The sequence below is a fragment of the Peromyscus leucopus genome, chromosome 3, assembly GCF_004664715.2.
Source record: "Peromyscus leucopus breed LL Stock chromosome 3, UCI_PerLeu_2.1, whole genome shotgun sequence".
Taxonomy (NCBI): Eukaryota; Metazoa; Chordata; class Mammalia; order Rodentia; family Cricetidae; genus Peromyscus; species Peromyscus leucopus.
In genome coordinates, this window is record NC_051065.1 from 37,575,498 (window position 1) to 37,589,795 (window position 14,298).

Here is a 14,298-nt window from a genome sequence, read left to right on the forward strand (position 1 = left end):
CACAGTGGACACCCCAGTAGTAAATTTACAATGTTATAACACACAGTGGACACCCCAGTAATGAAGTTACAGGGTTATAACACCCAGTGGACACCCCAAGAGTGAAGTTACAATGTTATAACACCCAGTGGACACCCCAGTAGTGAAGTTACAATATTATAACACACAGTGGACACACCAGGAGTGAAGTTACAATGTTATAACACACAGTGGACACCCCAGTAGTGAAGTTACTAGTGAAGTTATAGTGTTATAACACACAGTGGACACCCTAGTAGTGAAGTTACAATGTGATAACATCCAGTGGACACCCCAGTAGTGAAGTTACAGTGTTATAACATACAGTGGACACCCCAGTAGTGAAGTTACAGTGTTATAATACACATTGGACACCATAGTAGTGAAGTTACAATGTGATAACATCCAGTAGACACCCCAGTAGTGAAGTTACAGTGTTATAACACACAGTGGACACCCCAGTAGTGAAGTTACAGTGTTATAACACCCAGTGGACACCCCAGTAGTGAAGTTACAATGTTATAACATCCAGTGGACACCCCAGTAGTGAAGGTCATAACAATAGCTCCCAAATGGAAACAGTGCTTTAGAAAGAGTAGAAATACAACAGAATAATTAATTTGTTCAGAAAATATTAACATACATATTTTCTATTTATATTTTGTTACAAAAACTGATGGTTGAACGAATCCAAATGAACCTATATGGTTTGAACACCATCCTTGCAAAGCTTTTTTTTAAACCAAATAGCTTTGTATTGCTGACCTTAATTATATTTCTATTTTCTCTAATATTCTAAATTAGAAGCAAATGGATTCTAGCACAGCCACATTTGTATTCTTTAACCCTAGCCACCTGTAGTGTATATCAAGAAGTAGTTCCAAATCCATGCATCACTTTGCAGGACAACTTTAGCCAGTTAGAAGTAAAAGAATTTTTGCCTCAAAATCAGTGTTTCTAATATCTAACATGAGTGTTTGCAACTCAATCCTAGCCCAAGGAGTGGCTCGAAGAGTATTTTTAAATATGTAGCATTATCATCCCTACCTCCAAAAGATCTAAGTTTATTGTCTGTTGAATACTGCCCATATTTCCAGCATTTTCACAGCTCAGTGCTCTAACCCTAATGACTGTCTGAGTCCAGTGTTCAGATAAATGACATTTCAGAGTCCCCATTAGGAAAGCAATAGATCTGCTTCTGACAGCCACTTCAGATGGAGTCTCTGTTCATTGCTCCAGAAGAACAGACAAGTCCCCATTTCTCAATAAGAACCAGAGATAGCACAGGCATCGAGCAGCAGTGTTTAATGGTCAGGAAGCCATTCAGCACCCTTCTCCATTACCTATGGGCTGTGCAGCCTTCAACAAGTCACTGGACCTCCATTTATCAGTTTCCCTCTCTGTAGAATGTGTCAGTTTGTGTGTATGCTGTGAGTTCAGTTCAAGGTGTCTGGCACCTCAGCCAGTGTGCCAAAACCAGTGTTCTTACTGATGTTAGTAGTAGTAACAAGCAGTAGTGATGTTACTATTATCCTCCTGAGCATCCTGAGCTAAAAGACATGGCCTGGGTCTGAGCTGGGTACCAAAGAGCAATGTAGGAACCCAGGAATTTAGAAAGAACCCAGGTGAAGCAGGAACAGATGACAGGTTCTCTTTCTCTGACCATAATCTCTGGGCCCCTTTTGAGAGTCCCCCACCTTAGTCCTCAGCAAAGGTTACTATCAACTCTTCTTTGACTTGTAGTCTGAGATATATCTCCAGCATTCTTCCTTTATCTGAATTGTGCGTTCAACTGTACAGATTTTTTTACTGAAGGTAAGAGGCATCTGGAAAAACAGATATTGTTTGCTACAACAAGCAGTGTCTTCCTAGCAGGCCAGATCCTTGGTTACTATAGCTTTGGTGATATTTCATTAAACAAGATGTTGATGTATATAAGAGGTTTACAAGAGGGTTTTAGCGTGTGCGTGCACGCATTCCTGTGGAGATCACAAGACAGCATTGTGGAGTTGGTTCTCGTCTTCCACCTTTACACCATCTCCAAGCATGAACTCAGGTCTCCAGGTATACACAGCAAACACTTTTCCCTGCCAGCCATCTCACCAGCCCAAGGAGATTTTTTTTTTAATGTCAGCATATAAAGTGAAATTTAATTTGTTAATATTGCTGAGCTCCTACAATATAATTTAAGAGACCATATATTTTTAACTCAAAAATAACCATGTGTACATAATCTGTGTTATATATAAAATGTATACTTAAGCATCAATTGGTTTGTGCTGTAGATATGTTCTATGTGCTGTGAATGTGTTGCTCTGATTGGTTGATAAATAAAATGCTGATTGGCCAGTAGCCAGGCAGGAAGTATAGGTGAGACAGAGAAGAGAATTATGGGAACAGGAAGGCTGAGTCAGGAGTTGCCAGCCAGGCACAGAGGAAGCGAGATATAAAAGTACCGGTAAGCCACAAGCCACGTGGCAACTTATAGATTAATAGAAATGGGTTAATTTAAGATATAAGAACAGAGAGCAAGAAGCCTGCCACGGCCACACAGTAAGTAATATAAGTCTCTCTGTGTTTACTTGGGTCCAAGCAGCTGGCCACAGGGCTGCAGGAGCTGAACAGAACCAGGAAAGCTTTAGCTACAGGTTTGTGTTCTAGAAGAGATGAGAACTTGATAAAAATGAAAATAGGAAGGGTAAGAAATGTGATCCTAACTTAAGATGGGGACCTGTTTCTCTCACAATGTAGTTTAAGACATTTGGATCTATTTTATCTGTGGGCTCTTCAGAACATTCCATAGTACAATAGTCAATGGTGCAGGGACAAAACCTGTCAAGCAGTTGATGAGATTAAGGAGGAAAGGATATCTGTAAAGTTTCAAGGGAAATAACTCTGCCCTTGGAACCAGAGCTTCTGCCTGCCCCTCTCCATAATCAGCCAGCAGGAAAGTGAAGAACTGTTCCCAGCATGCTCTCTGTTGCTCGCTTCCCTCCTCCATCACCCTTCCACCAGACCTATTTTCTCTCTGACATTGCCATCTTCCCTCTCAAAACAGAACAAACTCACTCTGGACAGATTATACTTTAAATGTGACTCTTTTGCCCTGAAGCATTTCTTCTAGTACAATTTGGTTTCAGACCTTCTCTTTCTATTTGTGGAGCAGATTTTTCATTCCCTTATCAAATATTCATCAAGCACTCATATTTTGTGTCAAGCACAAAAATCACAAGTTTTTTGTGTTAAGCCCACTGTGATGAACAAGACCAGTGTGGTCATCATCTTCATGATATGTATAACTAGTATTTGAGACTGATGTCATCCAGTAAACAGTAAACCTATATAAGTACTATGAGAATATAAACCCAGATGCTGTTTGAAGAGTCATGTTTGCTATATATTGGAGCTCTCTGGAATAACAGTCAAGAGTCATGAAGGGTAGAGGAGAACCCTCCAGTGTGAGCAGCTAGGAAGAGAGCCTTCTGCAGCAGGCAGGGCGGTTGACAAGAGCATCCCCAAATGAGCTACTAAGCAGAGAGCAATTGGGGGCAGGGGTGAATGGAGATGAAGCTGTTGAAAATGTCAGGACCCAGATTCTGCAGGCTTTTGTAGACTGCTAATCATGTGGGTTGTAATCTAAGAGCAGTGAAAATCTACTGAAAATTTAAGTAAGAACTGACGTGATCCAACTTGTTTATCAAAGATATTGTCACATATGTTATGTGGAGAGTCCCTGGAGTTGCTCAAGCATGGAAACAAAGAAGAGTGGCTTATGGCAGTGGCTCAGGTGACATGGATTTCTTGAGCTCCTCTGTCTAAAACAATGTCCCCTGCTCAGTGCCTGAAACCAAAGTGGCTTCCTCATGCCAAATCAATCCCTCGCACAGACAGGTGGTGGCTGGTGCTGGTTCACCATCTACTACACTTCTCTGAACAGTGCTGACAGTGATTTTTGAAATTGAGAATTTCTATTCTCCCCAAAGAAATATGTCCACTTGGGGCCTTTTTTTTTTTTTTTTTTTTTTTTTTTTTTTTTTTTTGGTTTTTCAAGACAGGGTTTTTCTGTGTAGCTTTGCACCTTTCCTGGAACTTGCTTTGGAAACCAGGCTGGCCTCGAACTCACAGAGATCTGCCTGGCTCTGCCTCCCGAGTGCTGGGGTCAAAGGCATGCGCCACCACCGCCCGGCTCTTGTGGCCTCTTAATGTGATCATCTTGATCATCCTTTATTAGCTGCATCCTTCGAGGGACTGCCCCATATCTTGAGTTACAGTGGTAAAAGAGAAGGTACAGTCGCTACAGCCCACTTCTATTTGAAGACAAGACTAATAAAACAGATGCATTGGATTTGTGAGATAAGAGAAGGAAAGGGATTCGGGATGACACTGTGCAATTACAGCACCATCTACCATGGAGAGACAATGGGGAGGAATGGAGCACAGCTTGGGAGAGAAGGTTCTGGTTTTCTAGTTGAGGTATTGAAGATGGCAAAACATTTTTCAAGAAGAGATATCCAGAAGGCAGATGGATAAACCAGCATAGAATCATCGGGTAGGAGAGTGCTCAACAGGAACACTGGAAACTTTGCATACAAGCTTTACAGATGGGAGAGCCCGTCCAGGAGAGACTATGGTGGGGGGAACTACCAAAGACTAAAGCCCCAATAAGGTCACAGAAAAGGGGTAGAGTGAGGAGCAGGAGACTAGGGTGTCATGAAACTATGGGTCAAGTTTGTCTATGGAAATACTTTCTGTGTGAGAATGTGGTATATGAAGGTGAATACACAGAGGTATCCTCTGGATTTGATGCAAAAGTATCACTGAGTTGGGTGTGGTCGGAGAGCAAACACTAATGAAGCAAATTTGGTTCTAGCCAGTGTAGCTGGGACAGTGTTTGGACAGAGCAGCTGCAGAAATCCCAGAAGGCCTGTTGTGGCTGGTTTCATCTTTGTAGGATGCACCCCTGTTACATATCCTGTTGGAACATCGCAGAGAAGATGCAGTGGAAACATGTTCCTCAACCACTTCATAAACGTGCATGATCATGTACCCTAGCCTGTACAGGGCACATCATCACATACCCAGCTTGTGCCAGGTCCACGATCACATATCTTAGCCTGTTCCCAGGTACAAGAAATAAAGAAAGAAAGGGGGGGGGGAAGAAAAACAAAAACCATGGTCTAAACAAATCAGGCCATGGAATTAGGAATCAAATTACTAAATTTGAATAATTCTTTCATTGTACACCATGATGTCATGAACTTTAAAGTTTGAAAGATTAGAGAAGGGGTCTTCCTGTCCCTAACTCATCTCACCTTGGTGCTATAGGTGACAGGTCAAGGCATCCACTGAGGTGCCTTATGGAGTTCCAAAAGCTCATGCCTGCGTGGGTACTGCATGTCCAGCCCAGAACTATAGAGCTCCTTTACTCAGAAATTAAAAATATGCACATATATAGATTCCTACCTCTGAAATATTTTACTTTATACACAGTTAATTTTAATTTCTGATTAATTTTCTTTATAGGAAGTAACTTAGAGCACAAAAACTCTTAGTTTCTCCTTCAGTTTTAATCACTTATTAAAAATCTCTTGAAAAATCTTTTTATACTAAGATTTGTAAATAAACCCATCTTTAGCTTATCACAGGGAGAGTTATTGGAGATAGGAAAGAGTAGAAGGAAACCGAATAAGGCCGACTAATGACAGCTGCTTCCATGTGTGAATTAACTTTTTCACGGTCTGAAGAGAGCTCTCCTGTTGAGTCCCACACATGCGGTTGATGAGATATGGAGGACAAATGCTAAGTACTCTGGTGGGTGACAGGCCGGTTCCTCTACAGTGGGTTTGCCTCACATGCTTTGCCTTATCTGCATGGCAGCTGGGTGGGACAATTTTCTCAGTCAGTAAAAGGGGTAAAGAAACCCCAAATGTTACTCTTGGGTGGCATTCTGTAATTTTGGTCAAGCTACTTAACCTCCTCTCTACTTCAACTCCTTCTTTAGGAAATGGTATAAATAATGTCAACCTTCTCCCTGTGTCTCAGAAGTAATTTAAGGCCAGCCAATTGACTCTAGACTCTACCATATGTGATGTAATGCAGGGGGAAGAGCTGTTAACATGAAACATCATTGCCATGGTCCCGGTCAGAATGACTATTGCACAAACTGCCCCAGGTCTTTTGAATGGTGTGTTTAACTGCTCAAGGCAACATTTTCCTGTATTGGCAAGGTGCCACTTTCTACTGAACTTTGATTTTTACACTAGCCCACAGTAGGACATATTGCCATTTGCACTGAACACATCCACTAATTCCATATTATTCCTAAAGTAACCAAGGATTCTTGGTTTATGATGTGAAACTATTCACAGATACCAGTTTGTGGAGAGAAGGAAGTAACACTGTGCCCAGAATAACCTGTTCAGATTTCACATCAAAGGAGAAATTTTTACAGCTAACTTGGTATTTTAAAGGTGGCCAGATTGTTGCGGAAAATATTAGCTCCATTATTCTCTTTTTCTCTCATCTAAGTCACTATTAGAAGTGCTATATAAAAATTCTCAACTTTTATAACAAAGCAGACTCGTGGTATGTGTGGACTGGATACACACAAGAATCCTTGATGACCTCTGACCGGTTACAGAGGTCAGAATGGAATCACATCCTAAGGCTGATGGTGGGGGGGGGCATGGGGAGGAGGCTCTCTTAGCTACTAGTGGAGAAAGATCACCTGCTACCCAGAATTCAATATGAATGTGGCTTCTCTCTCACTCCCGCTCATACACCAATTCCTTAGAGAAAATTACATTCTAGAACGATATTACAAAACCTGAGGGTTTTCAAAGGTCATGAGACATATTCCTCACAAATATCAAGGGTTGCTGTATTAGATTTCCCTGCTTTATTTTTGCCTTAGGGTAAAGAAATTCAAGGGGAATGTTATTGTTCGTGGTCGTAACTAACTCATCTTTGATTTCTCACATATCTGTTCCCTACTTGACTTCTGGCCAGCGATTTGTTTTAAGTCATTTCTTAGAACACATACATATGTTGTAAGTTGTTCAATCCTTTTTGGAAGAAAACGGAGTACATCCTCAATGGATGTTGAAGCTAGGCTTTCTTAGCTAGCTTCAGCATCTTAGTTTATCTTAGTCTAGGAGCCATCCCTGTTAAAACTACCAAAAAGAAAAAAGAAAAATCAAAAACAATGATTTTCTTTTTAAGGCAAGAGAGCAATGATAGTTTTCAGATGAATCAATCCAAATCCCAAAATTATCAGGCAATTGCTGAGAATTGTGCTTTGAGCGACACCTAATGGTTGAGAAAAATCACTCGCCGACTCCTTTGAAGAGGGCTCAGAATTGTGTGTCTTAAATCCTGGCTCTTACCCATCTTCCTCAGAATCCCCGGTGCTGCTAAAAACAAAAGGGAGCACCTGGTCCCTTCGCTGCTGCTGGCCAGGGCCGCTGGGCAGTGTAGTATCATAACCACCGTGAAGGCTGAGAGTCATTCGTTTAGTATTGTCAGGTCAGGGTCCATGCTAGGCTTGACACCAGAGGTTAGACCAGGCTGAGGCAAAGGGATCAGGCCCGAGCTGTGCCTTGAACTCTTGGGCATAAAGGAGGCCCAAGGGTCGGGTGGGGAACGGCGTCCCTGGGCGCGGCTGGCTGCCCTCTTGGCAGTGGGGGGTGTTGGCGGGGCCCTGGAGAGCAGCCGCCAGGCTGCCAGCCCACGGCTCTGGCGAGGGGGTGGCTGAGCCCGGGAACGTGGCGCGCCCTAACGCTGTGCTTCGTGTCCGCAGACGAACCCCACGCCTGGAGTGCTGCCGCTGCCGCCGCCCCAGGCCTGCCGGAAGTAGGCGTCTCCCTCGAAGACATCCTCTCTCCATTCTCTCCATCACATCCAGCCCCACCCTCCGACCCTTCCCACCAGATAGGCCCAGACCCAACTTGGGATATCCAAAGGGAACACGACGTTAGGAAACCAAAGGAGCTTTCGGCCGGCGGCCAGAAGAAGCAGCGCCTGGGGGAGCAGAGGGAGCGCTCGGCGAGCCCGCAGCACAGCAGCGCGCGGCCGAGGCCGGAGGAGGTGCCCGGCGGCCAGGGGAGGCCCGAGGCCGGCAGGCCCGCCTCGGAGGCGGCCGACGGGAAGGAGGCGCTGCGGAACCGGCGCGAGGGCCCCGGGGCTGCGGGCGCGCGGGAGGCCGAGGCCAAGGTGGGCGTGCGCTGCGGGTCCCGGCCCGCGCCGCGGCCCACGGCAGGCGGCCCGGCGCGCAAGGCGGCGGTGGCGCCGGGGCCCTGGAAGGTGCCGGGCTCCGACAAGCTGCCGGGCGCCCTGCAGCCCGGCGCCTCGGCCGCGGGCAGATGAGGGGGCCCCGCCGCCTCCACGCAGGCCGTTCTTCCCGGGTTCCGTCTCACGGCGTTTTAATTTATTTTCACTGTCACACGCATAGATCCACACGAGCACCGAGGCCTGGGAGCATCGGTGTGCGACGCGCGTGGGCGGCGCGGCAAGGTGTGCTCGCAGACCTAAACTGATCCTAAAGCCCCCGGTTCCATGGTGGGAGCTTTGGCAGCTATGGAAGAACCAAAATCACGCAAACATCACAGAGAGACAGTGCAGTGTAGCTTTAGTTTAAAAAGAGAAAGAAAAAAAGTTTCCCCCACTGCATGAAGGTTTCGGATGTCATCCAAACTTTATATCAAGAAACTGGACAAGTTCAGAGCAATCACAAACTGGAATATCGCCTTAAAAAAATCAAATTGCACGGAGCAAGCGGAAACTGAGACAAGATTATATCTTTTAATTGATCTAAAGTATTGTAAATAAATCGTTCTTGACAAATCTAGACAGGGGTTAAAGGGTTTCTTTGAAACATTAGAACTGTTCGCCCATGACGTTTCCATGGCTCACCCTCGGCATCCACCAACGGTATTAGCACCATTCCCTGCCTACCGCAGGATGAGTTAGAAACCTAGTGAATTCATTGGTGTGATGCCGTTTTTACTGCCATTTCTGTGATCAAGTCATTTCTGTACATTTTCAGTGGTAGGGGAAAAAGGTTTTAAAAATTGTATCCTAGGGAACCGTTTGCCGTAAGTCAGAATTTCGCAGGTTAGCACGTAAATCTTAATTGGTTTTCTTCTAAAATATGAGTTTTATAATCAAAAGACCATAATCTGTTTAATCGAGATGGGCAACGCTGCAGTTCCTTCCTGAAAAGGCTTTCCTGTCATACCAGGCGCAGAGAGATAGGTAGCTGCTTTGTTAGCAATGTTCTATTTTACCTGTTGTCTTATTTTAAAACCTCTTCGGTACTTCATTTGCACTTTGACAAAGTATTTGTCCTATATTTCTCAAATTAGAATGAATCTCTAATATTAAAAACATGATAACTAATTTATTTTCATTAAAGAACATGAGTCCTTTGGCATCCTTTCTGTTTATCTTTCCTTATTTGATGTCCCTTTGGTTCCCATTTGGTTTGCTTTCGCCTTGTATAAAGTTTTTTATTACACTAACAATCTATAGATGATCCTTTACATTACCCGGTTACCATCACAGGTCAATGACTGACCCTGTAGTAAAACTGTAAAACGTTAGCCTCAATCAGTTATCAATAGGTACTTATTAGCTGCGCATATTAAAAGGCAAGATGTCTAAAGACAATTTGTCATGAATATATTTTGTGTAATTGAGGCTTCATTCCTTCCCATATTTTGCCCCTTTCACAAGTTCCAAAGCAAATAAGACTCCTCACTCCTCCTCACTTGTAGTCAAATAAGTAAAAGGGGAGGTCAGGCCCATCACACCTGGTCACACGGAAAAGCTGTCCCCAAGGGAGTCTTTCCCTCTTTGTAACCTGAGCACTACCTAGTTTAATTCCCATCAGACATAGGGATCATTGTTTGACAAGCCGGTGTGGCCGAAAGCCTCCTAGGAAGGGTCTTGCAGCTTGTAAAAGCAATTTCCAAAGTGAAACACATTCATCATAGACAAAAGCACAAACACATGCCCTGGTTTATGCTTTGGGTTTAATCTCAATTCGTCTTTCTCCCCTGGACTAGAAATCCAGTGTGGTTTGCCATTAATTTATGGAATCTGGTTTTGGACAATACTTCTGTAGTGTAGCTGCACGTCCTGGTACTGTACCCTCTGACCTTTATTTTCCATGTTACAGAAGGAACCACCGAGATTACGCTTGCATAGACTCTGACTTGCACAGTTCACAGCGACTGCTCGTGCAGTGATTGCTTTATGCGGCTGTAATCCATAACCTGTGAAGACAGCACATCATCTGAATCTCATTTCAATAATACTTCTGTGTAGTGTTAGCTGTGAATTTACCCTGTACAGCTGTATCTCTATAAATATAATTCCATGTATTAATAGTCACAGAAAGACTGTAAGTGAGCAACTATTTTTATGAAACGCACCACTATGGATAAATTAACTTTTACAGAAATCTTGTTTACTGTATGATATTCTAAAACACTGTCAAATAAAATATATATCCAAAAATCTTTTCTTTTTCCAACTATATAAACTGTGTGTTAATTTGAATTCAGTAAGGACCAGAGGTTACATCTATTTATTTATTTATTTATTTATTTATTTATTTATTTATTTATTTGTTTTGGCTTTTCAAGACAGGGTTTCTCTGTTGTCCTGGAACTCATTCTATAGACCAGGATAGCCTCAAACTCAGAGATCTACCTGCCTCCACCTCCCAAGTGCTAGAATTAAAAGTGTGTGCCACCATTCCCCACCCCCTATTTTTAATTTAATTTTGTTTTTTTTAGCTTTTTAAAGCTGCATTTCCCCCCAGATCTCTGAAGTATAACTTTAATGCCCCAGAGAGCTTCTTTGAGACTTCAATACAGATGTAGTGGCAGTAGGTGAAAAAGATGCTTTTGACTCCAGTCGACTGAGAATCCAGTTAGTACAGGTCTCCTGCTTAGATCACTTAAGACTTGGCAATCATTCCTGCTACTTGCTACATTGATCCCTTAAATCTATTTACAGAAAAAAAATGACAGTGTCAATCATCAACAGACATCATCACATTGTTTTCTTTTAATTCTCTAGTTCATGCAGAAGTCAACATACACAGCAGCAGTGTTTGGGTCCCAAACCAATGGCTGGTTATAGGTTTTACCTTGCATGAGAAGGAAAATTCTGCATGGGTTTGGTCATGGTGTTTGTGATCCAAAGGAAGAGCTCTCAACTACTGCTAAGGGGACTTTTCCCAGTTACATCAGTAGGAGACCTAAAACTCTAAACCTGTCACACATCACTTTCAGAAAAGAAGGGCAGAAAGTATGAAATCAAACACAAAGCAGTTATAAAAAAAATTCAAAAAGCTGGCAGAGCTTGTTATAGGATAATGCAAGAATGTTCCAGTGTTTGCAGAAAAGGCAAGAGATACATGAAACAATGTAGTTACCAAAATGTAAACATTAATAATACATAGTAACTACCATTTTTAAAAAATGTAGATAACAAGTCAGAGCCCAGAGGGTGAGAGCAGCAGGCCCAGCCTGCAGAGAGTGAGGGAGAGCAGGCCCAGCCTGCAGAGGGTGGGAGAGAGCAGGCCCAGCCTGCAGAGGGTGAGTAGGAGCAGACCCAGCCCACAGGGAGACTAGGGAATTCAAGGGCCTCCTAGCTCAGACAGGGAAACCTGAAAGGGCGTGGCCAGTGCAGAATAAACATAAACTTCCTCTAAAGTTGCTCTTTTGTCAAGGCCACTGTAGAAGAGTCTTTCAGTTTCTCATGAGAAGAAGAAAAAGAAAGAAAGACTGCTATTTGAAATTGTGTTTTGTCTTGTTTTTAAGGTTGATGTGGTTAATTTACATTTTTAAGAACCAGTAAACAAGAAGACAAAAATATGACCATGACAAACCACCTGCAGGCCACAGCTGGCCTCCAGCCCACCAGTTTCCAACTGCTTGCTGTCTTGGAACAGTGGGCAGACCTGACAGGGAAGCCTTGGCTTGGATGGAAGTCGTGGATGTTGCAGACCCCAGGCAGAGATGCCTGTGACTCACCTGGAAAAGCTTCTGGAGTCTTTGCTAAGCACAAGGGCTCTCCACCAGCAGCCAGCCCAGTATTCCTGCAGTAGGGTGGGTGGGTTGGCTGAGAATCTGCTGGCTGAAGCTTGTGTAGGATCTGAGTATTGTTTGGAAGTTTACAGTCTTAGTTAAGTTTGCCCCAGTTTCCCAATTGTATCTTTTCCACTCTTGTTTTTTGTTTGTTTGGTTTGGGGTTTCGTTCTGTTTTGTTTTTAGGGTTTTGCAGGGGAAGGGGGCAAACACAGCAAAATAACCAAATGGCATCTCTGATGCAGGATTCTAGATTGAATAGAGTTCTCCAGATAATGTAGTCCCAGACAGGCTGCCTGTAAAACCACAGGAGTGCTCTCCAAATCTTAAAATGAGGACACTCTAGAGTGTCCAATGATAGGTTGAGAATCACATTGAGTTCGTACAGGGCCCCAATTAAATATGTAGTGATTATGATTATTATTCGTAATAATAGCTGTGTTGTAAACATTTGTGCATCAACAGTAGAGTAACACCCTAGAATTACACAGCACTCTTGCTGGGCATTCTGGAACATGTTACCCCTGAGCCTCAACCATCGGGGACTCTGCCGACCGCAAGTCTGTTCAGTACAGCTGCGCGGAAGGTTAACAGGAAATTCCAGCGGGAGTAGCAAGTTCTGAGAATTTGATGGAGAGTTGTTTTTGTTTTGTTTCGTTTTTCTGGGGAAAGGACCTCTCAGAAAGTGACTTCACCTGGAAAAACCTGAAACTATGGGAGGTCACAAAACAACCTTTGACCTCCCCAAAATGGGAGGTAAGTTTCTTAAAACTGAGTAGGTAGGATGGTTCAGTATGTGGAAGTACCTTACAAGCCTCACAACCCTGGAACTTACAGTGAAATGAGAGAACTCCAGAAAATTGTTCTTTACATGTGCTCCCGTGGCACCCCGTGCTCCTGTGGGCACCCCGTGCTCCTGTGGGCACCCCGTGCTCCCGTGGCACCCCGTGCTCCCGTGGCATCCCGTGCTCCTGTGGCATCCTGTGCTCCTGTGGCATCCTGTGCTCCTGTGGCATCCTGTGCTCCTGTGGCATCCTGTGCTCCTGTGGCATCCTGTGTTCCTGTGGGCACCCCGTGCTCTCGTGGCACGCCATGCTCCTGTGGCATCCCGTGCTCCTGTGGCATCCTGTGCTCCTGTGGCATCCTGTGCTCCTGTGGCATCCTGTGTTCCTGTGGGCACCCCGTGCTCCTGTGGCATCCTGTGCTCCCGTGGCACCCCGTGCTCTCGTGGCACGCCATGCTCCTGTGGGCACCCCATGCTCCTGTGGGCACCCCGTGCTCCCGTGGCACCCCGTGCTCCTGTGGGCACCCTGTGCTCCTGTGGCATCCTGTGCTCCTGTGGGCACCCCGTGCTCCTGTGGCATCCTGTCCTGTGGCATCCTGTGCTCCCGTGGCATCCTGTGTTCCTGTGGGCACCCCGTGCTCCTGTGGGCACCCCGTGCTCTCGTGGCACCCCATGCTCCCGTGGCACCCCGTGCTCCTGTGGGCACCCCGTGCTCCCGTGGCACCCCGTGCTCCCGTGGCACCCCGTGCTCCTGTGGCACCCTGTGCTCCTGTGGCATCCTGTGTTCCTGTGGGAACCCTGTGCTCCTGTGGCACCCCATGCTCTCGTGGCATCCTGTGCTCCCGTGGCATTCTGTGCTCCCATGGCACACCATGCTCCTGTGGCATCCTGTGCTCCTGTGGCATGTCGTGCTCCTGTGGCATCCACACACCCTAATTCATATACATATATCATATACCCGCACAATAATAATAATAATAATAATAATAAAGTTAATAGTTTTCTTCAAACCCTAACACAGGTGTCCATCCACGTAGAAGGACAGAAAAGCATCCATATGACTTCATCCTAGCTAAACTGCCTTCATATCGTGGAATACACATCCTGAGGGTGCAAAGTTTGCAGGCAGTGCCCGGGCAGAAAGATCTCAGAATCCATTTCACCGAACTCAGCTCTCTCTTCTGCATTTCCTACTCCTCCTTGCTGATTAGATCTGGCACATTCTGCATTCAATACCACTTCATCACCACATGGTATGAACACCTCTAGAGTTGAGAAGAGATGGCTGAAGGAAGCAACCTTTATGGGTTACACCAAACCAGCAAAGCCACGTACGGCAGCAGGGAATGCATCTTCCTTCATCCAGGAGCCCATCGTTCAGGTTAAGAATTAGTAAAC

General features: G+C 44.7%; 1 protein-coding gene across 12 annotated transcripts in view; it reads left to right on the forward strand.

Moving 5' to 3' along the window:
* Magi2 (membrane associated guanylate kinase, WW and PDZ domain containing 2) overlaps positions 1–10,549 on the forward strand; it is a 1,425,274-nt gene extending 1,414,725 nt beyond the window's left edge. For 4 of the 12 annotated variants that reach the window (XM_037204332.1, XM_037204335.1, XM_037204337.1 and 1 more), the window contains one exon: positions 7,817–10,547. In XM_037204332.1, coding sequence (XP_037060227.1) covers positions 7,817–8,382 — 566 coding nt within the window. In that variant the 3' untranslated portion in view covers positions 8,383–10,547. Of the gene's footprint in view, positions 1–7,816 lie in introns of all 12 variants that reach the window. The other 8 variants (XM_037204339.1, XM_037204334.1, XM_037204333.1 and 5 more) reach the window with 4 other exon arrangements.
* Positions 10,550–14,298: the final 3,749 nt, after the last annotated feature.